We start from the raw sequence: 25,906 nt of genomic DNA, 5'->3' as shown, positions 1-25,906 counted from the left end.
CTATTTCTAGACTGATGTTACAGATAAGAAAACTAAGTCTCAGAGACTTTCGGTGACTCATTCAAGGTCACACAGCACAGGTGGTGGAGCCAAGCTCCCTATCTCTCATATTTTCCCCCAAACCCACACTGTGAAGCCATTGAAGACTAGCCATTGAGACAATGCTAGTCTTCACTGTGTTGTCCAGTACAGGATAATCTTGAGGACCCCGGTGACCAGAGCTGATCAGTCATCTGAAGACCCTAAAAGACACCCGAGCTCCCTCCAGGGAGGCTCTGATTCAACAGATCAAGGATTTATTGGGGCCAGGCCCCGTGCTGAGTGTCTTACGCTGCATGTTCTCACGATCAATGGAGGGAGTTACTAAGAAATAAGAAAACAATCCTGTTTAAAGGGCATGCGAACAGTAAGTGGTCCCGTGAGATTTAACTCAGACCCCACTCTCAACCACGACTGTTATATAAGACTTTTGGGGGTGAGTTTCTGAATGATTGCAATGATGAGCTAATTATTTTTAAAAGGTGCATTTGACTGGGATTCTGGAAGGAAAATGGCTTAGGAACAGCTTTCTCCCTAACCCTAACAAAAGCAGCTGAATCTCATGGGTAATTCCCAGCTTTCCGGCCACGTCCCAGTCGGCTCCGGGAGGATCCTGGACACACAGGCTGACCCAACCTGGGAACCAAGGGAGAATCTTTCTGTACACCTGGCACTTCTGGCCACGCCCTATACCCAGAAACCTCCAATCCCAAGCTCGTTTGCCGTGATTGACACGCCCTCAGAGCAATTATCACCGGCCGTGAAGGACGGCAGCCCCGCCTCCCCGATGACACCGCCTCCCTTTCATTCTGAAAGAAAGAACCTCACTCGGGAGTCCAATGAGAAGCGCCTCCACCCCAAAGATCCCGCCTCTTTCGGCGCCGACCCCGCCCCTAAGCGCGCCCGCCCCTCAACGTGAGCCACACCAATAGAAAGGCTCGCTCGGCCGGCCGGAAGGCCGCTGGTCCAATCCGCGGAGACTCCCGCGGCACCGCCCCGCCCGCCGCGCCCTTCCACCCTCCCCGCCCCTCAAGCCGGCCGAGCCGCGGCCGGGCGAGTGCGGGGTCTCGGGGCGGCGGCGGCGGCGGCAGCAGCAGCGGACGGGGCCTGAGGGAGCGTCCATGGCGCGCGGGCCCCGGCGGGGCGCGGCCGCGGCTTGAGGGGCCATGTCCGGGGTGGTGCGGACCCTCAGCCGCTGCCTGCTGCCGGCCGAGGCCGGGGCCCGCGAGCGCAGGGCGGGCGCGGCGCGCGACGCGGAGCGCGAGGCCCGACGGCGCAGTCGCGACATCGACGCGCTGCTGGCCCGCGAGCGGCGCGCCGTACGGCGCCTGGTGAAGATCCTGCTGCTGGGCGCGGGCGAGAGCGGCAAGTCCACCTTCCTGAAGCAGATGCGCATCATCCACGGCCGCGAGTTCGACCAGAAGGCGCTGCTGGAGTTCCGCGACACCATCTTCGACAACATCCTCAAGGTGCGCGGGCCCCGCCCCTGCCGCCCACCTGCGTCCCGGCGGCCCCCGGGTCCTCATCGGGGTCACCTGCCGCCTCCCGTGGCCCCCGATCGCTTTGGGGATGGTGGGAGTGGAAGCTGGGTGACTTCGGGGGGGGGTCTTCGGGATGGACGCGCCATCGGGGGTGGCATCCCTGGCCATCTGCAGTGGGGTGAGCGCCCCAAACTCGCCCTGCCCTCCAGCGAGCCCCGAAAGGCAATGCAGGGGACTCAGCCACCAGTTTTAAGTTTTCATTTTATTATAGTTGTTATTTTTTGGCGGCGCTGGGATTTGAACTCAGGGCCTCATGCTTGCCAGGTGGTGCTCTACTGCTTGAGCCACTCCACCAGCCTCAGTTTTAAGTTTTAAAGGTTTTTTTTTTCCCCCCGTGGGACTGGGATTTGAACTCAGGGCTTTGCACTTGCAAAGCAGGTGCTCTGTGGCTTGAGCCGCACCTCCAGTCTCCATTTTGATCTGGGTGTTTGTGGAGATGGGGTCTCTAGCACTTGTTGGCCCAGAGTGGCCTCCATCTCTGATCCTCTATCTCAGCCTCTCAAGTGGCTATGATTATAGGCGCGGGCCACCGGCGCCTGTCATTTTTACAGTTTTTAGAAGGGAAATTTCAGATCTATACAAAAATAGAGAAGGTGGTAGAGGAAGCTGCAGGGTACCCACCTCCTGCCTTCAACCAGGGTTAGTTGGGTGCCAGGCGCTTACCTTTGGCCCTCCTGAGATCAGACATTGGGTAGCTGCATTAGAAAACATTTTAGTTGGTGCTGCTAAAGATGAGACTTCGTTTTAAAAACCACTTTAAAATGGTAACCACAGTACCATTATGAAACCTAAAACTTCGTGGTCACTCCTTCGTAGCCAGTGACCCAAGTGTCCTCCACTCAGTGGCTGGCCTTCCTCCATTGTTGCATGGCTGTCTCCGTTTGCTTGAACTGGACATGCATGTCCATTTGTGTCTCTTGCTGCTGTGTTGGTAAAAGAAGCGGTAGTGGTGACACCTGGGTCCCCCATTGTGTCACTGCAGGAGTGCCGTCCTGCACCTAGACGCTTCCTCTAGCGTACCTGTCCCCTTTCCTGGCCCCACTCTCCCTTTCTCCCAAGTGCTTTTTGGAGAAGGTAAATGACAGGTCTGAGGAATGTCTCGAGCAGAGGTGGAGAGCATGTGTCATACCAGAAAACCTGTCTGGAGACTGGATTTTTTGCTGCCCGAGGGGTTCAAAATCAGCAAAGGGCCCTAGAAACCCTTGGGGTTTGAAGTCACCTTCTAGGCTGTTTCTTCACTGGGACCCCAGGAAGCTCCTCACAGGGCGTCCTGCTGGGTCCTGGGCCAGACCTCCAGGCCGCAACGCCCACTCCACATTCTTGTTTGCTGAGTGTGATTTGATGGCAGTAGCCCTTGTGGGATGGCGATGGGAAAAGAACCCAGATGATGGAATGCGCCCATCCTTTCACCTGTCAGTCTGCGGGTCTTCATAAACCGGGTCCCCTCATCGTCTGGGTAAAGTGCACTCGGGGTCGCTCCCCTGGACACGGCGGATCTGTCTGGCTCTCTCTGCTCTTTCACTCAGGCAGAAAAAATACTTAGAAACATAGCTCTCCCACCTAAGTCTGTGTGTCAAATGCATTTCAGAAAACGTAGCTTTCGCCTTTCCCTCTGCACGCAGACATTGGCCTCTGCGGGTTTCTAGTCCACAGAGACGAGATTTGTTAAGTAGCATTGTTTCCTCCTGTCGTTAATAAGGTGTACTTTCATTTAAACCCACTCCACCTGGCCGGAGCATTCAGTAACTAGTTAGAAATTCGTTTTTATTTGGCCTGATCACTTTGGGAAGGGACTCTTAAAATAAGTTGCTTTGTGGTGGCTTTAGTTGTAGACATCTGAGTGGTTCCGAATAATACTTACGCAGAGATTCAGCGCTATTTTTAAAGCACTGCATAATAATGCTAGAACCTTTGGTGAACGGCGGTTAATTTTCAGAACATTCCACATGGTATTGTTGTGTTTAGCCGATGAGGGAATCAGGGCGGAGAGTTAAACTCAAGGTCCGCTGCCTAAGTAGTAGGCGACCGAGCTGGGAACCAAACCTAGGGCTTTTTTTTTTTCTTCTGTTTTGCAATGCTGGGGATCAAACCCCTGGCCTGTTGCCCCTGCTAGGAAGTGCTGTGCTACCGAATGGCTCCTCACCCCCTTTTCGTAAAACTGAATTTTAAGATACCCTCAGAGTCCTGGTACTTGCAGCAACACTACAGAGTTCACAGCCCCTTACTCACTGTCCCTCAGCGTTAAAGTCTTGTAAAGCTGTAGCACAGTGTTACAACCGGGATTGTTGACATGGTGCATTTCCATCATTACAGGGCTCCCTTACATCACCCTTCTGTAGCCAGCCCTCTTCTCCTCTCTGCAGCTGGGGCAGTAACTAACTGATTCTCCAGTTCTGTAATTTTGTCATTTCAGGAATATTATAGGTGCTGAGAGTGTGGCTCAAGTGATTGGAGCAGAGGCCTAAGTTCAATCCCCGGTACTGAAAAAACAAATCAAGACTATAATAAAGTGGAGCATGGTAGCACACGCCTGTAATCCCACACTGGGGAGGCTAAAGCAGGAGAATCTGCAGTTTGAGGCCAGCCTGGACTACATAGCAAGACACTGTCTCAAAAAATGAACAAAAAAAAAAGAATATCCTACACTTGGAATCATGAGGAATGTGATTTCAGGATCGGCTTTTATCACTTCTCTTATTCTCTGTAGGTTCTCACGCAAGTGGTTGGTTATTATCAGTAATCCTTTCTTATTGCCAAATGGTGCACGTTGAATAGTCGCCTGTTGAAGGATGTCAGGCTTGGTTCCAGTGTCTGCCCTGGATACATAAATCTCTCTCTTTTTTGCGGGGGGAGGTGGTACTGGGATTTGAACTCAGGGCTTACATGTTGAGCCACTCTACCAGCCCTTTTTTTCTGAAGGACTTTTTCAAGATAAGATCTCTCAAACTATTTGCTGGGGCTGACTTTGAACCGTGATCCTCCTGATCTCTGCCTTCTGAGTAGCTAGGATTACAGGCATGAGCCACCAGCTCCTAGCTGGGAGGTCCTTATATACACTAGATGCCAGTTCTTTCTCATATATGTGGCTCAGACATACTTTGTTTCAGTCTGTGGATTGTCACTTCATCCTCTGCAGCGGGGTAGAAGAAATCGTGATCCAGGCCTGCCAGGCTTAAACGACTGAGTTCAAGCCCACACTAAAAAAAAAAAAAAGCCAGACATGTCTGTGTAGGTCTGTTTCTGAGTTCCGTGTTCTGTTCCGTTGACGTGTTTGTCCTGCTAGTGTCACAGTGTTGGTTACTGTGGGATGTAAGTGAGCTTTCGTACTGATTTCGCCCACTTCACTTCGCCTTTTTAAGTTTGCCTTAGTTCTTCCGTATCAGTTTGAGAAATGAACTTATCTGTGTCTGTATAAACCTTGCTGGGACATCGATAGCAGCTGCGTTAACCCTGTGAATCCCCTGGAGAGGGCGACCCCTCTGCTCTGTTGAGTTTTCCAGCCCACAGTCACAGAATGACTTCATTTAAAACTTTGAGTTTTGTTGTTCTGTTTGCTGTATGGGGACTTGAACTCGGGGCCTCACGCTTGCCAGGCAGGCACGCTACTACTGTTTGAGCTACCCCGCCAGCCCAGGCTTGGTTTTCTTCCACAGTCTTTTCCACTTTTCAGCACACATCCTGGGTGTTTTATTAGGTTTCCACCTAAGGACCTGGTTTCTCTAAAGCCGCTGTGGATGACACTGTGCTTTTGCCTTCAGTTTCCACGCGCTCCTCATCCCCGCAAACCACGTGAGTGACCCTGAGTCTGACTGACTTCGGTGAGCCGGCGTTGGCAGGCGGGGCCTTGCTGACATGGTGGTTGCAGAGCTCCTGTGGCTCCCTCGCTATTTCCTCCAGGGACCCTCATGTTATCTGCCCCTTCCCTCCCGCCTGGGTTGCCTTCTAATCTCTTGTTTTCTAGTTTTACCGCGATGGCTACACTGTGCGTGTTATGCTGAGTAGGAGCTGAGCGCACTGCTGCCTTCGGGATTTTCCCTGGCATTGGTCATCGTGTCTTCTCCCTTCCTCCCTCCCTTCCAGAAAATCAGCTTTTTATTCCATCGATTCCCCCGCCCACGGTTTTCCTGTTTCAAGTTCATTTATTTCTGTTTTACTATTTTTGGCTTTCTATTTTCTTTGGATTTTTTTCCCTCTGGTTTCTTTTCTTTTCTCATTTTGTAGAGCTGGGGGGTCAAACCCAGGGCCTTGCACCTGTGGGGCAGGTGCTCCAGCACTGAGCTGCCCCCACCTTCCCTGGTTTCTGGAGGTGGAGACTTGGGGGGCCTTTGGTCTTTCCTAACAGACATCTTAAGGGCTCCAACTTCCCCCTCGGTGCCGCGTTAGCCGTGGCCGCACACGTTTTTGTTCTGTCTTGCGTGTGTGTTACTTCTTTTGAGGGGGACGTGGTGGCTTGTAAACCTTGACAAATGTTCCCTTACTCTCGCTGTTTGTACTTGGGCTCCGTGAGGGCCGGGCGCACTCTGATGATCTCAATTCTTTTCGCTCTGTTTGGCATCTGTTTCATCACGTGATGACGAGCACCCTGTGGCACTTTGGTGCAAATGTTCGTATGCCTTGGTGGGCGGTGGTGCTGACCCGGGGCCTTGCTCACCTGTTTGGCAGGTGTCAGCAGCTGAGTGGGTGTTGAGTCCCAGCTACAGGTGGACTCGCTGTTTCATGCTTAGGCCACAAGCTTTGTCTCCTGGACTGTGGTGTTCTGTGTGCATGAACGTGGTGAAGTTTGATGGCTGCCTGCACCCTGACCCTTGTGCTATGCAGTGTTCCTCTGTGTCTTTACAGATGTCCCTTAGCTTACGATGGGCTGTCCCCGTGCACTGGTGCTAAGATGAAGCTATGGCAGCTAAAACTGGGTTTAAGTCACACCTGGGCCACAGCACAGCTTCCCGCGCTAGGGATGGTTTTGCCCCTGACTGTGACTGAGCGCATCTGGCAGCGACACCCAGCGTCCTGAGAACATGGCCTGCTCTGTGCTGCCCGGGAAGAGGCTGGCATTACACCTGAAGTGGGTTTGTGCTCCCTGTGGGACTGGGCGCGGCTTTGCCCCTGTCAAGTCAGGAAACCCTGAGTCGAACCAGAGTAGCTGGACGGCGTGCAGTGCTGTTCTCTGCCCAGAAGTCTGCTGCGTCAGGCGTTCTCCTGGCGCGCTTCTGTCTGCTGGCAGCCCTGGCCCCTGGCTTTTCCATCCTTTCACTTCTAACCTACCTGTGTGTTTTATTTTGGGAGGAGGGGGGTGCTTGGGGGGTATTTTTTGTTGTTTGTTTTGAGATGGGGTCACGTAACTGCCTTGGGGTGTCACTTAACATTTCCAGCGTGGACTGCCTTGTTGGCACACAGCGACTGACCTTAAACACTTCTGAAGAATTAGAGCCTAGACCACTGGCCTCTGTTGACTGAAAACAAGAATCATATTCCACAAACTGCAGGGCTGTGCAGGCGCTGTGGGGGACATGGAGGGAGCACTGCCTCACCCCAGCCTGCCAGGCATGGCGGCACTGGCTGGAGAGACGGCTGCGCACGGGGCTTTAAGCAGAGGCTGGCACAGCTCCTTAAATGTGGGGGAGCACAGGCTTGGTGACCCACCATGAGCGGAGGTGGCTTTGAGACACTGAGATTGCAGCGGGTGCAGGAGGACGCACCTGAGAGACCGCACTGCTGTCCGTCTGTCTGCCCAGGAGGCAAGCTTAAAGGAGAGGCAGCAAGAGCAAAGAGGGTGGTGTGTGGTGACTGTGCTGTGGGCTTTCTCCCTGGAAGCATATGTGCACCTTGTCTCGGGGTCCCCAGGACGCCAGAGCCCTAGGCTAAGATTATCTGAAACTTTGGGAAATTTCATTTTTCTCTACTTTTTTTTCTTTGATTTAAGAATCATTGGATTTTTAGAATTTTTTGCTACATGCTTAGGACTTTGAGGTGCCTCCTCCATTACTGATTTGTGGGCTGTTGGTTTTTTTTTTTTTTTTTTTTTTGGTACTGGGGTTTGAACTTAGGATCTACACCTTGAGCCACTCCACCAGCCCTTTGTGTGTGTGTGTGTGTGTGTGTGTGTGTGTGTGTGTGTGTAAGGGTTTTTTTGACATAGGGTCTCTTGAACTACCTGAACTATTTACCCAGGGTGGCTTTGAGCTATGATCCTCCTGATCTCTGCCTCCTGAGTAGGTGGGATTACAGATGTGAGCCACAGCACCTGGCCTGACTTGAGTTTTTAAGTACTTTCAAACTCCTGGTCTGTAAGGGTCATTGTTTCTTGGGTTCAGAAGCAACACTTGGGGTCAGATAAGGTGGTTCACACCTGTATCCCAGCTACTTGGAGGTGGAGATTGAAAGGAACTTGGTTTGAGGTAACAGTGAGCAAAAAAGTTAGCGAGACCCCATCAACCAATAAGCAGAGTATGGTGGTTAACTTCTGTAATCCCAGCTAGGGGAATTTCAGTTGAAGCTGGATGACCCAGGCAAAAACACAAGACCCTATCTGAAAAATAACTAAAGCAAAAGGGACTAGTGACATGGTTTAAGAGGTAGAGAGCCTGCCTAGCAAGTGTGAGGCCCAGTGCCACAACAAAAAAAAAAGAAGAAAAGAAGGCCCACACAGGTGTGGTGCCATGCCAGCTGTGTTTACTTTGCACTTGGACCACATGGCTGGGCCTTCCATGATGCCAGAACCAGAAGCGTTTTTCTATCAGGTGAGCAAAACCCAGAGAGGCCCCCTGGCCACTGTCGGTATTGACCTTGCCACAGCAGTCCAGTTTGCGTGTGAAGCTGTCACTAAGCCCTGTGACCATCCATCCTCCATCACAGCTGTAATTCTTTTGTTACTGCAGAGTTGAGTGCGGCCATGGAGCACCTTGCTGGTAACTGGAGTGGCAGGTTTCAGGTTCGGGGTTATCTAGAGGTGTAATTATAGGGTGACCTTGCAGCCACACCGACCTGGTGCTTCCCCCCCACCCTGTTCCCTGGAGAGCAGCGCTGTGGCTAAGGCAGGCCAGTTCTGCAGAGCTGGACTCCTTGGATGAGTGCTGCTTCGTATGGAGGGCCGGGCACAGGGCCGGGCAGCTGGGTGACAGTTGCCGTCCTGCGACACTGCCTTCTGTGCATTCCTTTTGTCGATTGAGATATTTTCTCAGGCCTGGGATGTGCTCAGGAGTAGAGTACGTGCTGAGTTTGTGTGAGGCCTTGGGTGTGATCCCCAGCAGCACACATGCAGAGAGACAGAGAGACAGAGAGAGAGAGAATGAGAGAGAATGAGAATGGAAGTGTCTGTTGTCCCTATCCTGATGAGCCATTGGGCATGCCCAGTAGTCACAGGACACTTGGTGATCTTTACTCTGGAGAGGTTTGCAGGTGGTACAAGTGGCCAGAGAGTGGCCCACGGTGTTGGCATGTCCTAAGGACACAATGTCCCTGTCCCTGCTTTCTTAAGCAGCAGTGGCTGGCAGCTCCTGGGACCTTGGCATCCGTTCTCGGCACCTGCTTTGTCAGATGGTGCTGTGGCATTGATGCAGCGCCAGGACAACCACAGGCAGCCCTGGGACAGCTGAACAGAGCTGTGGGGGTGGGGGGACGCTCAGCCCAGGGATTTGGGTGGGTGTCACTATCTTGGAGAAGGGGCCAGTGGCTAGCCTGCTGTGGATGCACTGAGGCCTGAGGGCCCGCTGTGACTCGGGAAGACACATGTCACTTAGAGCCAGACACTTTGTGCTGTGCAGTGCAACCTGAGTGGAAGACACAAAGCTTATCTCCTAGGCCTTGTCTCCTAGATGGCTCCTCTGGGGACAGGAAAGATGGGGGAGCAGAGCAGGGACGGCACATCCCTGGTGCCCAGCTGCAGCCATCCTGTCAGACAAGTCAACAATGTTCTGGGGCCAGTGAGTCAGACAGCAGGAGTTCCCAACAGAGCAGGGCAGTGCACCACAGCGCTCTGGAGACGGGGTGACCTGGCTTCCTTCACACGGAAGGGACCCACTGCTTCAGGTGTGTACAGGTAGAATTTTCATTATGCTTAGTAAGAGGAAGATTTCGTTGTTGGTTTGGGTGGTGCTGGGCTTTGAACTCAGGGCCTTGCACTTGCTAGGCAGGCACTTGGCCTCTTGAACCATGCCCGAAGTCCATGGTGACAGGGTTTTTAACCTGTGTTCGCAGTCCTCCTGAGTTCGTTCTCTGTTAGTGGCACAAACAAGGGGACCGTCCAATAACTGTTGACATTTTTGTGACCACTTGAAAGTTTTTTCACGGAAATGAAGTTTCATAATTTAACTTTAGTGTGGGGAAAGAAAATGTTTTTCCCCAGAGTCCTATGACTCGAGGCAGATACAGGCTGAAAACTGTTGGAAGTGTGGGATGAGCTGGGCGTGGTGGTGATACACGCCTGTTGCCCCAGTGCTGGAGGCAGGAGGATGGCAAATTCGAGGCCAGCCTGGGCTTCATAGCAAGACCCCCGTCTTAAACAAAGAAAAAGTTGGGGTGATGTGAAGAGGATGAGAAAGTTTCCACGAGGCCGGTGGATCAGAATTCACCTTGTCACCAGGACACACTGGCATGACTGCAGTGAGGGACTGTCTTTAAACACGTGACCTGGGTCTGGGCACAGTCGAGTTAGAGCAGTGGCTCATTAAAGGATCCTGTCTGGAAGTTGAGTCCGCAAGGGCCTTTAAGTGTGTTTGGATACTGCTGAAGCTGCCAGCGAGGTGACAGGGCCGAGCAAGAAGCTGCTTCTGGTTGGCAATGGGTGTTGTGTTTTGTTGCTGGGATTTGAACTCAGGGCCTCTTACTTGCTAAGCAGGGCTGTACCACTTGAGCCATGCCCGAGGCCTTTTCGCATTATTTTTCTGATGGGGTCTTGCATTTTTGCCCCATGGAGCCTGGACTGTGATCCTCCCACCTATGCCTCCCACATAGCTGGGATTATAAGCATGTGCCATGGCACCCAGCCCCTTTCTTGACCCACCTTCTCTCTTCTGCATTTGAGCCTGCGGTAATACTGTCAAGGTAGGCTGGGGCTGTCTGCTGGCTGGGCCTTCATTTTCCTAGCCTCAGCCACTGAGACTGCTGTGTTCCCTCACCACCCTGGGCCCCTGTGCTCAGGGAAGGAGGAGTGACTTGCTGGACTGTGAGCTTTGGAGAAAGGAGCGTGCATTCCCACGCCCTCTCTTTTTCTTTTTCTTTCCTTTTTTTCCCCTCCTTGAAATGGTGTCACTGTGTAACCCAAGGTGGCTTTGAACTCCAGATCCTCCTGCTCAGCCTCCCACATGCTGGGATGACAGGCATGAGGCACTGCAGCTCACATATGCATTTGTGTGGGTTCTCCATTCTTCCTGCCTTCCCCCGCAGGGCCGCTCCGTGTCTGCCCACTGCACAGTGAGATGCCTCCCTGGCTGCAGTGGGAGAGCCAGTGTTTCCGTCGCCGTCTGCCTGACTTGCATTTTGAGTTCCACTTTGCTTCTAGAGAGAGACCCACGGAATCTGGGTGCGGTGTCCAGGCCGCGGTGACTCTGGGGCCAGGCTGAGTCAGCTCCCCCTGAACCTTTCCCTAGTGAATTGCAATCTGAGAAGCAGACCAGGGAGCTGGGATGGAGCCCAGGGAAAGTGAGGGGACCTCAGAAGCAAGGGACCTTAGCCGGTCAGAGAGCCCCTGATTAACTGTCCAAAGAAGTGTCTTGGTGCGCTGGGGCTCAGGCCTGGGTGAGGTTGAGGTCTGGGACTCCCGCTGACAGGATGCAGAGGCACAGCCACTCGGGCCAACCTAGGTGTCAGCACTGCCATGAGCCCAGGCAGGTGGACATGGTGAGGGCCACCTCCAGAGCTACCGAGCGCAGCGAAGCGGGGAGGGCTGCAAAGACACCGTGGGCAGCTCTCAGTCAGAGCCAAGTGTGCTGGGGGGAAAAGCCTGCAAAAGACAGAAAAGGCCACCGTGAGACAGACGTTCACTGCCACGGGCACCTTAGACTACAGAGTGTGAAACAGTGACGAGGTAGAAAGAACCCACAGCCTTCATGAGTGAACTGAAAACGCCGACAGCAGCACTGCGCAGCTCATGGAAAGCCACACGCACTCGCACGCATGCTGGAGAGTCAATGGTGACGTGGGGGACGTGTCTCATCCACTCATTGCCGGCGTCCCCACAGCTGTGGAGTTAGGGGCTGCAGGAGAGCTGGGCACATTCACGTGTGACCGTCTGCTTGATGTCTGTGTCTACAGGGGTCTGAGCTTCCACCTGTCCCCACAGAGGGACAGTGCATCTGCGATTCCACAGCCACCTCCTCGTCTCACCTGTGAGTCAGTAGACTGCTGTGCAGTGACCGTTGGGCGGGCCAGGGGCTGAGAGCAGCCTTCGTCCCCTCAGTTTGTCGCCACCCTTTGACCGCATTGCATTGTCCACCAGAGGAGGCCTACGCCAGCTGAGCTGAGGGATGGAGTTTTGGGCCACCTGCTAGGCCGAGGTCCTATTCCCTTGCCCAGCCTGTGACCCTGCGCCTACAGTAACGGGAGCACACCGCACCAGGTGTGGCAGCAGCTCTGGCCTCCTCCCAGCTGCCTCTGCAGTCCCACGGGCCACCAGGCAGGACCTAACACTTCTCACCCCTTTCACATACGTCACTGTTGTCAGCCATGGCGACCTCATGGTACCTGGAGAGCAGCAAGGCGGCTCCTTCCAGCTGGGAAGACACCTGGCTATGCCCCCGGGCAGGAGGTGACAGCGGATGGTGCTAAGTCTCAGGCTCAGACCTCCTGAGGCACCCAAGTGCTGTGGCCATGGTGGTGATGTGTCCAGACTTCCTCCTGCACCAAGAGGCCCGGTGTTGTAACCACGCCGAGCCTCACACTCCTGCCCACGCATCGCCCTCACGACAAAGGTCAAGTACCACCAACCCTGTTGTAGAAGGATGCACCACACGGTCATTCCTGTGGTGCAGTTAGGGACTTGTTTTATTTATTTATCTGTTTCGAGACAGGGTCTCACTGTGTAGCTCAGGCTGGCCTCAAACTCAGTCCTCCTGCCTCTGCCTCCCCAGTGCTGGGATTACAAACTGGCCTTGTGATGCATTCTCTATAGTATAAAATAACAACTTTATGGCAAAAGCTCATGAAAATATAATTTATCCCCTCTCTCCCAGCCAGGCGTGGTGGTGCACGTTTGTAATCCCAGCTACTTGGGAGGCAGAGGCAGGAGGATTGCTGGGCAACGGAAGCAAAACCCAAAAACAGAATTAAAACAAAAGGGCGGGAGAAGGGATTACTGAAGTGGCAGAGCCCTGAGTTCAATCCCCAGCACCGCATTGAAGAAAGAAAAACGCCTTTTTTTCCTCCCGCATTCCTTCTTGCACAGTTACTCAGCTGTAGATGAACTGTAGGTGTTTCGCTCAGCTTCTGCTTTGAATCTTGCTTTCAAGTTTTTGACATCTCGAATATTTCCAGAATGTCTAAATCAGCGTCTCCAGCACTTTTTTTAATTGAATTTTTTTAATTGAAACTTGTGTTAATTCTTGGTGAGTTAGTTGCCGGGGTCCCGTCCCCCTGGGAGCCACATCTCATTAGAAGGGAGAGCCAGTCTGGCCTTGGGTGGTCACTCAGGAGGGACTGTGGGGGGCAGTTCTGTGGATATGACAGGTGTGTCCCCCGGTGCATGCCACCGGAAAGTTCTCTGCCTGAAGTCCTGCTTTCTACCTGCTCGTCCCTCCCCCAGCTCTTAGTAGCTTTCTCCAGGTCACATAGCTCTAACTGTGCTGTGTCTGGCCCTCAGATGGCGTCTGTCACTTAGCCGTCTATACTTGTCTCCTTGGTGGCTCTTCGTGGTGTGGTGGGTCACATTTCGTGCTCTCGGCATGGACACACCAGGTTGCCCACTCCCCTGGCAAGGACCTTCGTGGCTGCTTCCAGGTTGGGATGTGGACAAGCCACTGTGAACAGTGGCAGCAGGTTTCAGTGAGGACCAGGCTTCCACTCAAAGGGAAGCATCATCGTGGGGACCCTCCCGTGGGGACCCTCCCATGGGGACATGTTTTCTCTTGTGCTGTCTGCTGAGCTCCTCTGAACTTTGCATCCCCAGCGGTAGTGAGCGCCAGCTCCAATTGCTGTGTCCTCACCAGCATTTGCCATTGTTTGTTTTTTGTTTTTTAATTTGAAGTTTTTATTTGTTGGTGGGATTGGGGTTTAAACGCAGGGCTTCACTTTTGCAAAGCAGGAGTCACACTTCCAGTCCACTTTGCTCTGCTTATTTGGAGATGTGGTCTTAAGAATTATTTGCCTGTGTTGGGCTCAAACTGCATCCTCCTGCTCTCAGCCTCCCAAGTAGCTGGATTACAGGTGTGGCTTCAGTGTTTTCATCAGTGCTTTCATTCCGAGGTGTGGGTGTTGGCACCCTTCTCCACTGGCTCTCTTTCTTCTTTCCCCCTGTGCTGGGGATGGGACCCAGGGTCTCGTGCATGCTCTGCACACTGGCTCCTGCTAAGTTGCCCTCTCTGGTCTCAAACTTGTGAGCCTCCTTCCTCCACCTCCCCAAATTGCTGGGACGACAGGTGTGTACCACCAAGCCTAGTGTCATTGTCATTCTTTTAGTTTGCATTGCCCTGAAAACATGACACCAGCCATCTGTATTTCTTCTTTGGTTCAGCTCTTTTATCTAGCACTTGATTTTTTTCATTGTTGAATGTTGACAGTTTGTCGTATTATAGACATGGGATGCACATTTGTAAATATTTTCTCCTGGTCTTTGGCTTGCCTTCCTGTTCTCTTGTGTATATAATGTGTTTATGGTTCATCCACATTGAAGCATGCATTCGTTCTTCACTCCTTTTTATGACTGAGTAATATTCCACTGTGTGGGGGTGCCAGATTTTGCTTATCCATTTATAATTGATGGACAGATGGGCCATTTCTGCCCTTGAGTGTGATGGAAACGCTGTTATGAACAGTCACGTGTGGACATGTTTTGAGTGAACACCTGTTTCCATTAAGAGGTTTCCATCCATGAGTGGTTGGCCATGTTGCTTTAGGCCTCTGAGTGAGAACATCCCGTGGGAGTGTGTGCGGAACAGAACTGCCCACCTCATGGCTGAAGTAAAAATGAAAAAGGAAGCTGGGCCTGGTGATTCAAGCCTGTAATCCCAGCTACTTGGGAGGCTGAGATCAGGAGGTTGAAGTCCAGCCTGGGCAAATAGTTCCCAAGACCCCATCTCCAAAATCCAGTCCAGAGCAAGATGGACTGGAGGGGCTCAAGCAGTAGAGCGCCTGCCTAGCAAGTGTGAAGCCTTGAGTTCAAATCCCAGTACTATCCAAAAAGAAAAAGAGAAACACAGTAAACCCCGGGCCCCACAAGTCCCCTTCAAGTTTACACGCCGTGCCCTGAAGGCCTCCTTAACATTCTACACCTGCCACTGGCACCACGGCCCGAGGACATGGCGGGCCTTTGCAGGACGGCTAAGGCCGAACCTTAGCTGGTGCTCAGGAGTGGAGCTGCAGCATTCGGAGCTGTGTCCCAAAGCAGGTGCGCGGGTCACGTTGGCACAGTGCTGTCTGAGCCCACTCCACGTTCTTGCCGCACTTGTGTGGGCTTGTCTGCCACGGCCATTGTAGTTTTGATTTGCCATGACCCGATCAGGATCTGCCGGGGTCTTTTTATTGTATGTGCATTTATTTTGTTCTGCCTCTAATTAAGACTTTTCCTTCTGACCCCGCGTCTTTTACTTCCTATTTAATAAAACCCGTGGAGGGCTCATCGCATTTTTACGGAAATCCTCACATCCATACGTATATTTGAGATCTAATCACCAGAGTTGGAGTGTCTGGTGTTTTTAGAGTTGTGATCATGAGTTTCTGGAGGTGGGGAGGGACATAAAGTCACAGCCATTGCCACGGGTGTCCCTCCACTGACCAGTTCTTTCCTGGCTGTCCTGTGCACACCTGCCCTCCTACATTTTCTTGGACATTCTTCAGAAGGCTGTTTTCATGCTTTAAAAAATTGCATAGTCTTACTCTCCTGTCAGAGGGAGTCCCTTCTAAGGCAGAAGTGAGCACAGTCCCTACAGCAGCCCTCTGCGCAAGGGCTGTCCCTCCGGCCAGGACAGCTTTGTGTCCACCGTGTGCTTTCTCCACTGCCTGACCTAGCTTCTTCCTGGCACCGGACTGAGTGAAAACACAGCTGTTGGGGGTTGCAGAACTTCAGGGGCTAATGACAGCTTCTGTCTGCCCTCCCCTGGGCCCTTGCCTCTGCCCCAGGGCTGGCCTGCTTTCTGGCTGCTGATGACCAGGGCACAGAGTTCTTTTGGCACTGCTCCTCCTGCTTCTGTGATCTGTGTGAACCCTTTGTTCCTGGGAGCACAACAGGGATTAGGGTACAGACTGGCATGACCTCTCTCCGGAGGGCTCAAAGATGGTCCTGGAGACTTGCGCACACCAGGGCAGATCTGGTTCTTTCTGTCCTCCCACCTGGCCAGGGCAGAGTGAGGCGGAACCTCCTCGCTGCACCTGAGTCCATGATGCATAAGCATGGTGGTTGCACTTACCCGGCAGTGTGGCCCAGATGCAGTCACTCGGCAGGCCTGGGGTAGGGCTGTGTTCTGTGCTGCTTTAAGATCCTGCTGATGTTCCTGCTGCTGGACTGCACCTAAGTCACGAGGACAGTCACTGCCATTCAAGGGTATGCGTGGTGTGAAAAAAAAGTAACACAAACGAGAGAGGAGAGAAAACAAAAGCTCCAACCTGCACCAGCCCGGTGGGCTCCGGGTGGGGGAGACCGGTGAAGCGACAGGTGTTTACTGAGTGCCTTCTTGGTGTCACTGGAAAGAGACAGAACCCGCCCGGCAGCACGCAGCACTCACATCTCAGTGTGTGACACCGACGCAGCTCAGCAGAAGGTAAACCATATGACGCCTGCTCGAGAGAGAGAGCCCGGCCAGGAATGTGAGGGTGGCATCAAGGCCCCGGGTGACATCTGAGTAGCCATGGGGGAAGCACACATGCAGGCAAGCGCACAGTGCACAGCTCGGGCCAGCTCTGGATGGGGTCAGAGTTGGCTGCAGATCAGGGAGGTGCCCTCGCCGGCCATCGGAGGACTCAGTTCTAGCTCTGAGGGACACAGTGAGTGATGCACGGAGGCTGGCTCTGCCCACTGGCACTGGAGGGCGGCCACGCAGTGGAGGACCACAGTTGGAGGCTGAGGCCTTGACCCAGGAGGCTAGGTGTGGGAGTGGAGATGGAGGGGACCTGTGGCAAAGTCTGGGAGGTTTTGAAGATGTTGAAGATAGTATTGAGATGTAAAAACGTGGCTGTGATAGTTTAACTATTTCTTAAGGTCCACATCTGCATAGAAGACAATAAACGGGGGGATAGCACTCACCAAATCACTCACAAAATGCGGAGAATCCAGCTCCACTTGGAGGCCAATTGTTTTGATTTGGCCTTCGGGCTGTGTGTGTGTGTGTGTGCGCGCGCGCGCGCCAGGACCAGAGCCCAGCTCTTCGTTTGTGCCTCCTGAGTAGCTGGGATTACAGGCATGAGCCACAGGCTCCTGGCTTAAGTAGCCTTTTTTTATAAAGAGCTCTCTGTCTCATCTCTGCAGCTTGGAAATAGGTCCCTTGGCCTCTTTGTGGGTTGTGTTACGTAGACGGGAGCTCCTGGAGCCTGGAGCTCGGCATTGCACCCCAACTGTGGGAAAGGCTCCGCCAGCAAAGCCATCTGCCGGGGCTTGTGTCCTTGTTACGAGGAACATGTGCATGCTTGAGCCTGAGTAATTCAAGGCTGCAGCTGGGGCTGTCACTGCGGTGTTGTTTCTAAAAGACTTCTGCGTCTGATCTCTTCAGCCGTCCTAAGTGACCCGCTGACATGACCCAGGGAGTATCTTTTTCGCTGGTGTTCTGAGGACTGGTTGTAGCAGACCATCTTCAGGCTGAGGTGACACTGCTTTTGTCCTTTGCAAGTCTGTCTTTGATCTTTCTTGAGCGTGGTCTTGGACTAGGGGTGAGTGCGCCAGCTCCGCTCTGGGTGCGTGCGGACCAGTCTACAGGGCTTGGAGAAACGGGCCGCAGACCTGAGGCCCGGAAAAACAGAAACCTACAAGGAAAGAGCTGCTTCTGGATTGCCAGCTTTAAGCCAGAAGGTTGCTTTGTTTTGTATTTTGCTTGTTTGTTGTTTGCTTTGAGTGCCCAGGGTAAACCCAGGGCCTTAAGCGAGCTAGGCAGGCGCTGCCCCCAGAGCCACACCCCAGCCAGCAAGAGGTTCCGGGGACCTGGGCGCTGAGTAAACACATTCTGGCATTTTTCAGCGAGACTTGTCCATGCGGCACTAAGCGAGGCATCCTGCAGTGCCACTCCTGGCAGTGCCTGTGGGGACCTGGCCCAATTCCCCTGGGTCCCTGGGCCTGGCACAGTGCAGGCCCACAGCAGACAGTCCAATACTTGTTGGGTGTACAAAGAAAGCCTTTCAGAGGAAGGAAGCTGGGAAGTTGAGAACCGAGTTTTAATATTGGTGCTCGGACAGACATAGCCCTTGTAGTGTTTCAGGAGCGCAAAGGCCCTGAGCAGGAGGGCAGCCTGGCCTGTGTTTGCTGGCACCTTGCCTTGGGCTGGCAGATGGGCCACAGGAGGGAAGTGGCTTACCTGCTGTCGTGTCACCCTCACGGAGGAGGCCACAGTGGGACGGAGCTCAGAACAGAGCTGCCTCTCAAATTGGGAACATTGCTGGGCCACCCAGGGAGTTTGTCAGGATTTGCAGAATAGAAAATGCAAATGTCTCCTTATACAGTCATTCAGAGGACTCAGGAGGGGGTGCAGGGCCCACCCTGTGTTCCCGAGAGGCTGTGTCCTTTCTCAGTGTCTCCTGGCTGGTCCTGTGGTCCTTCTGCAGGGCGTCCAGACCGGCACCCCCACAGGAAGCCATGTCCTCACTGTTGGGAGACCCGGGAGGCTCTGCTGGAGTGATGGGGCTCTCGGCCGTCACTCGAACACCTGTAATGCTTGACTTCCTCTGGCCCAGGACAAGCAGGGTGCTAATAGAAAACCGAGTCTTAGCACTAAGGGTCAGAACAGAAGTGCTGTTGAGCGGTGACCTCGACCTTCTGTGGCGTGAGGCACAGGCACCGCAGGTGGCTGGTAGGAGCAGGTTGCTGGCCGGTTTCATGTCACTGGGGACTTGTTTTCAACTGAAAACTAATGGCTTTGTGAAGCTAGAACTCAAGACCTACTGTGTGTGCACTCAGAGTCCGCAGTTCACCGGTTTCCAGTGTGTTTCCAGAGCTGAGTGACTGTCATACGGTCAGTTTTACAGGTTCATCACCCTAAAAGAGTGACAGCATGAATCTGCCAGTGGATGGACCCACCGATGAGGTCGGAGCTCTCATGGTCCTATGTCTTCTCAAAGACATCGACGTTGCCTCGAAAAGTTTCTGAGTTGGGATCAAGCCTTCGACACACAAGCTTGGTGGGGACATCCATGTCAAACCGTAATGCCTAGCGTTCTGTGATCTTGTCCACGCTTCAAATGGGCCTTTGGCTGTGACGGTGTGCTGTGACCAGGTGTTCACCGCCTGGACGCACACTAGGACAGGATGGTGGGGTCACCAGGGGATGGCAGGGCCGCGAGAGGCTTCCATGTGAACACTGAGGAATTGGCTGCGCCGTCCCCTCCCTGCGCACAGCTTGCGAGTGTTCTGGTCACGCCTGCTCTCTCTCCGTCGAGTCTAGCTGTCCTGGAATGCAAGGTGAGGCCTGTGGCTCTGATTTGCACTTCCCTGGTGCGACCAAGGCTGAGGGTCTTTTCATGGCTTACTGGTCTTGCATGTCTTCTTTGGAGAAATGTCTCCATGAATCTTCTGCCCTGCTTCTTCTGTTTATTGAGACAGAGTGCCATCACATAACACAGGCTGGCCTGGAACTCAACATCCTTACGCCTTAACCTCCTAAGTGTCGGGATTACAGGTGTGTGCCACCATGCCCAGCCTTTGCCTGGGTTTCTTTTGACTATTTGTCTTTCTATTGTGAAGGCTGGGGGTTTCTTTTTTTTTTTTTTGCCATACTGGACTTTGAACTCAGGGCATGTACCTTGAGCCACTCCACCAGCCCTTTTTTGTGATGGGCTTTTTAAAGATAGGGTCTCAGGAACTATTTACCCAGGCTGGCTTCCAACCATGATCGTCCTGCTCTCTGCCTCTTGAGTAGCTGGGATTACAGGTGTGAGCACTGGCACCCAGCTGGGGGTTTCTTAAGGGAGCTGTTTGTGGTTAGTGTGTGTCTCACTTTTAGCACCCCCCAAACCTCCACAGCTGTGTTAGCTTTCTGTTGCTGCTGTAGCAAATTACCAGAGACTGGAGACTCATAGCGCAGTTATTAGCTCAACCTCTTGGACCAGAAGTCTGGGCACAGCGTGGCTCTGTGTGTGTGGGGGAGCCTGGGGGCAGTGACTGTGGCCCCAGGGGAGTGGGCCTGGGGATGTGGACACTCAAGGGACCAGCGTGGGTGGAGAAGAGAAGATCGCGGTGGGCGTGGAGGGAGGGGCAGGCACGGAAGAAGTTTTCGTTTCAAATACAGAAACGGAGCGGGTTCTTACTTCACAAGCCTCCGTGTACTGGCAGTGAGGTGGGCGTTCTGATGGAAGCGTGAGGGCCACGGCGAGGCCTGCACAGGCAGCCGCTGCTACGGCCTTAGCCTTACGCTTCTGCTATCGCCTGTGCGTCTCGTGGTGGGGGGGGATATGTTTTATCTTGCTCTTTGAGATGTCTTGCTAGGCTGCCCAAGCTGGCCTTGAACTTGTTTTGTGTGTGTGTGTGTTTGTTTCAGTGGACTGGGGTTTGAGCTCAGGGCTCTGCACTTGCAAAGCAGGCGCTCTGCCACTTGAGCTGCACCCCAGTCCACTTTGCTCTGGTTATTTTGGAGTTGGGGTCTCCTTAACTTCTGCCTGTACTGACCTCTAACCTCAATCCTCCCGATCTCAGCCTCCTAAATAGCTGGGATTATAGGCGTGCACCATTGTATCCAGATCAATGTATGAGTGAGTATGTATATATATGTATATTATATAGAAATGCTATGTATTTTTATATGGCATATATTTACAATAGTATGTGTTTTATGTAGTATATATTTACAGTACTTTATATTATATATAATATATGCGATATATTATTTGTAACATTTTACATATGTAAAACTTGTTTTTAAGAAGTCACATAAATGGTATCATTTTGGGTTTCCCCTTTTTTTAGTGGCATCATTTTGAACAATTAAAGAACTGTGCTCGGCCACTGCCCCCGTGTTCAGGTAGCATTCTGGACTGTTCCTTTTCACCCTCTCGGTGCAGTGCCTGCCGCAGTTTCTGGTCCACATCCTCCCGGTGTGAGGTTAGGGTGTTTCTGTCCCCTCTGAGCCTGACAGCACTGCCCGTGTCTTTGTCCCTGTCTCCGTGCACTGTGGCTGAGCTGTTCAGGAGTGCACTTAGGTGTGGCGTTGCTGCCTGCCAGTTCCAGGCAGGTTCGGCTTTGCAGATGCTTCTTCTAAGGACAGCTCGGTGACTGTGGTGTTAACTGGTCTGGAAAATAGGTATTTTAGACTCATGTTTAGGCAAAAAGTTGGGAAGACCCCATCTGAACCAGTAAAAGCTGGGCATGGTGGAGTGTGCCTCTTGCCCCAGCTACCAGGGAGGAGTAAGTAGGAGGACTGCAGTCTAGGGGCCCAGGATAAGTGTAAAACCACACTAAAGCAAAATGGCGGGGGCTTGGCTCATGTGGTAGACCACCTGCCTGCAAGTGCCGAGCCCTGAGTTCAAATCCCAGTACCGCCAAAGTAATGGTGACAGATTGCTAAAAAGGAGTTTAAACAATTTCAAACATATGCATGTGCCTTACTAAGCTTAGTTGTTACGGAAAAGTTCTCGTTCAGTCGCCCATTATCTTCAGTTGTGTTGAAATCCTGTGACCTGCTGAGTGTCTCCCTGCTGTTCATTTTGTGAAAATACAGTTATGCCCAAAAGGCAACTTGAGAATTACAGTGATCCCCCAATCCAAAAAGGCCTGTAAGACGCTTGGTTTAAATAACGGAATGAAAAGGGGGCACGTCTATAGCACAAGTTGGGTGTCATTACGGGAAAAATGAAGCAGGGACCCATGGTCCCAAGCACACATGCCTGTCCCTCCACGCTGGTCTCCTGGGAACCACAGACCGGTGGATCCAGTGTGACAGGGGAGAAGGCGAACTCCACGCCTCTGTGCTGACGAAATTCATGTTGTAATGGCGATGGGAGGGCACAGTTTTTGTGACACGGGTACACTGGCCAGAGACACGGAGGCTGAGCGCTCTGGGAATTGGGGTGCAGGGTCAGCGCCCCTGGCCATCGGGCCAACTGGGAATGAATGATGTAGCCGTCCTCCCGCTCACAGGGTGGCTTAGCCAGCTGTCCCCAGGAGGTGTCTGTCCTGTTCTGTGGGTTGGGTCCCCTTACCCCCACAGTTCCCAGCCCAGGCAGCGTGGCAGCTTTTGTTCTGTTCTTTGCTTTGTGATAAGACAACACAGACTGTCCTCTCACCACGCCCGGTGGCGGTGACCTCAGTGAGGACGAATGCATGCCAGGCTCTGGGGTGTGGGGTAGAAGACCCCGCTGCACGCCGGGGTCTGGGTGGCAGCTCCTGAGGCTGCGTGGCAGGCTCACAAAGATTTTTTACATCTGTTTGTGGTTTTTTGCAGCTCTGGGGCTTGAACCCCATGTGCTAACAAGCCCTGCCGTGGAGCTACAGCCCTAGCTAACCCTCCACTACTTTTCTGATAAAATGACACCTTCCCGTTAAGGCTGTACTTTACAGTCTTTCAAAACAGTAGTCAAGGAAAGAAAAAGAACCCATGGAGCCCGGGCCGCTGCGTCCCCAACTCTGCTGGGAGACCCTCCCACCCATTCCTGCAAAACTCAGGGCCTCCCCCCTCTGCCCCTGAAATCCTTCTGCCGGAGGGGCTCCCCTGCCTGCCGCTGCTGGCAGGCCAGTCAGCTCCAGGTCCCTGCCATTGGAGGGCACAATCTCCTTTGCATCCTGCCTCTCTGGAGATGGCTTCCTGTGGAGTGGAGTGGAATGGGTGCTGACTGCCACCCATCACCTTCCTGGGGACTCTGCTGGTCTTCTTCCTCCCCACTTAGGACAGTTCCCACAAGGCCTGGGCCAGGCCTGTCCTCTCACTGTGGCCTCTGTGCTACCTAAGGCTGGGCACCTGGTGACCTTGGGGGGTGAACTGAAAGGGTGGACAGGGCTGTTCCAGGTCAGAAATGATGTCCTTGGGGCCCGTGTGTGGAGCTGGCTACCTGCTGGCAGGCCCTAGGAACAAAGCTATGAGTGTTTGAGACCACACCTAGCGGGGAGGCCTGGCCGAGCCACAGGGATGCCCACAGGGGCACAGGCTGGTGGCCGTCCAAGGCCACTCTGTACTAGGACCTCGCATCTGGAGGGACACTCCCACAGCACTCAGACGTCTTCCAACTCTGAAGCTCTGGGCCGTGGGAAGAAGTCAGGAGAAGCAGGAAGTGAGCGCCCTGTGCACCCTGGCACTTATAACCAGGACAGGATGGTGGCCAGGCCTCACTAGGAAGCTTCCAGAAAGACCCCACGGCCGCAGAGGGAATCCCCTCCACGGCTGTTGTGACTTTGTGTTTGGGGCTGGAATAAAGGCGAGAGGTCTGTGGTAGTCTTTAATGCCAGCCATTGGAATTCGTAAAGATATCTGTTGACTCCAGCTGCCACCAAGCCAGAGGAAGTAGGGACAGAAACTGAAAGTGCTGCTGTTTGGAGCCCACGCACACTGAACCCTGGGCCCAGGGTCAAGGCGGCGGAGCTTGTCGAGGCCGAGGTCCGGAGCCCGAGCCGCACACAAGGAGGCTTTGTATGTGGAGTCACTCTATGGTGGCGGAGGCTGGGAAGTCCCTCGATAGGCGTCTGCGGCTGCAGCCCCAGGGCAGCTGGTGGTGAAGTCCAGCCCAAGTCCAAGGCCTGAGAGCCAGGGGAGGGGATGAGTGGGGTGCTGTGGCTCAGGCAGTGAGGCAGGAAAACGTGACCGTCTCCCTCATCTGCCCTCTCCTGTTCAGGCCTTTGGGGGACCCTGAGCACCCCATCCCAGCCATGCCCACCCGTGATTTAGCCGCCACAGTCTGTGTCCTGGCCTGCAGACAGGCAGACCCAGGGATGGCCTCAGAGTCCGGACCTGATCAGTTGCCTGATCTGTAGCCTCTCCCCCTCGAGGTACAGGAATGCCATGGCTCATACTTACAGGGTGTCCCTCACTCTAGGGTCAGTGACGTGGCCTTACAGCCTCCAACCCCATCACAAACCTCGCTGACTGGGAACTCCCGGTTCCCCTGGGGGAGAGGAAGCAGGAGGCCTCCAGGACGCCCCTTTGTACCTGATGGAGTCTGTGCTGTGGGCATGGCTCCTTGATTTTTTTTTTTTGGCAATACTGCAGCTTGAACTCAGGACCTCACCTTGCTAGGTAGGTGCTGTACCATCTGAGCCACTCCACCAGCGCTCCTTGGTTTTTTGTTTTTGGTTTTTTGGGCAGCACTGGGCCTTGCGCTCTGGGCCTCACACTTGCTAGGTGGGCGCTCCTCCACTTGCCACATCCTCAGGGCATCAGTTCTTTTTAATGACTTAAAAAATCAAAACATCACCCAAGTAAGGAAGAGCATTCTGTTTGATCAAAGCTTATAAATGTTTACACCTGTGAGCCTTTATCTCATCTCAGAGCTGGAGAAGGAAGTAACCTGTGCTGATGCTTAAAACTGTACTCGAAAGGCCTCTGAGTCCTTTTGATTGCATATATGTATTTATCCTTAAACGATCAAACATGAAAACAAAACCTGTTTACCAGCTCTGTCTTCAGTTAGAGGTTTCCTAGACATCTGGACAGACTTGGAGGTTTGCGTTCAAGTAGCGTTGGGCCAGCGCCTGCACAGACACTCTGCCACCCGACCCTTTCACTCTGGTTGTCTTTCCAGGGGTCTCACGATTATGCTGCGCTGTGACCCTCCTTGCTCACGCTCTCTGTTTACCTGGAATGGCAGCAGCGCACCAGCACACCCAGCTGTTTATTGTTGAGATGGAGTGGGGTCTCATGAACTCTTTGCCCAGGCTGGTCTAGAACTGCGGTCCTCCTGATCTCCACCTGCTGAGTAGATAGGATTACAGGTGTGAGCCACTGTGCGCAGCTTGACTGTCTCTTGTTGGGTGGCATTGTTGAGAAATGGACACTGGCCAGCTGAACTGATGTCCCAGCCATCCTCAGAGGTCCCATAGGGAGCCTGGTCTCAGCAGCACATGTGACGGGTGCCCTGCCTCGCCTCCTGTGGCTGCATGGGCTTCACAAGTGGTGCTGGTTGGGACCCTGTGAGTCAGCAGTCCTGCTGTGCTACTAGGGATGTCACTCCCTGTGAGATGCACTTTTGGCGGTTCGTTTTATTGCGCAGTCTCAAGTGGGTTTTTGGGTTGTTTTGTCTGTCCTTTTTTTCCCTCGGGGCCTTCACCTTGAGCTACTCCACCTGTTTTGTGGTGGATTTTTTTGAGATAGGGTCTTTGAACTGTTTGCCCAGGCTGACTTTGAACCATGATCCTCTCGATCTCTGCCTTCTGAGTAGCTGGGATTACAGGTGTGAGCCACTGGCGCCCTGCTCAAGTGCTTTTGAAAAGAAATATATACATAGCAAACAAAAATTTGGAAATCACCTTAATCATCATGTGTGAAACTCATCTGAGTAGCCGGATGCAGTGACTCATCTGGAGGCCCAGCTACTGGGGAGGCTGAGGCTGGACCATCATTTGAGCCCGGGAGAGGCAAGCGTATGGCCCTGGACCTTTGAATGTCTCAAAAAACAACAAAAGCCCCCTAGCTCCAGGTCTTCCTCTCTGCAGCCTGTGAGGAGGAAGGTCGTTTGCCCAGTGGGGCACCTGTTGTGTGTCCCAGGCCCAGAATGCAAAGGGAAGCAAACAGAATCCTGTTGTGGTGGGGCTGACATTGCTGTGACAAGATAACGAGAGTACTGCTACTTGTGTTGGCTAAAGAGAAAAACGAGGCAAGGAGGTCATGTGCAAGACAGCACAGGGTCTCAGCTGTGGGGGACCAGCAGGCAAAGGCCCTGAGGCAGAAATAAGAGGCTGGCGAGGCAGGAGTGGAGCAGGCCACCAGATGAGTGGGAGGAAGTGAGGACTGGCATTTTGCTTTGACTGGATGGGGACCCTGGTGGACCTGCATGAACGACTTGGTGCAGGGCAGTCAGGCTGCTGGTTTGGCAGTAGACTGAGGGGGCAGGCGAGCCCTGAGCAC

The 25,906-nt window shown here is 53.3% G+C and overlaps 1 protein-coding gene across 2 annotated transcripts in view; it reads left to right on the top strand.

Moving 5' to 3' along the window:
* Positions 1–1,132: 1,132 nt before the first annotated feature.
* Gna12 (G protein subunit alpha 12) overlaps positions 1,133–25,906 on the top strand; it is a 54,011-nt gene continuing 29,237 nt past the window's right edge. Inside the window, exon 1 of one of the 2 annotated variants that reach the window (XM_020159221.2) lies at positions 1,133–1,508. In XM_020159221.2, coding sequence (XP_020014810.2) covers positions 1,206–1,508 — 303 coding nt within the window. In that variant the 5' untranslated portion in view covers positions 1,133–1,205. Of the gene's footprint in view, positions 1,509–18,430; positions 19,324–25,906 lie in introns of those variants that run through there. The other variant, XM_074075441.1, reaches the window with a different exon arrangement.

This window comes from Castor canadensis, chromosome 6 (genome assembly GCF_047511655.1).
Source record: "Castor canadensis chromosome 6, mCasCan1.hap1v2, whole genome shotgun sequence".
Classification (NCBI taxonomy): Eukaryota; Metazoa; Chordata; class Mammalia; order Rodentia; family Castoridae; genus Castor; species Castor canadensis.
Note: the sequence above shows the minus strand (reverse complement) of the source record. Positions and strands in the feature narration are given on the sequence as shown.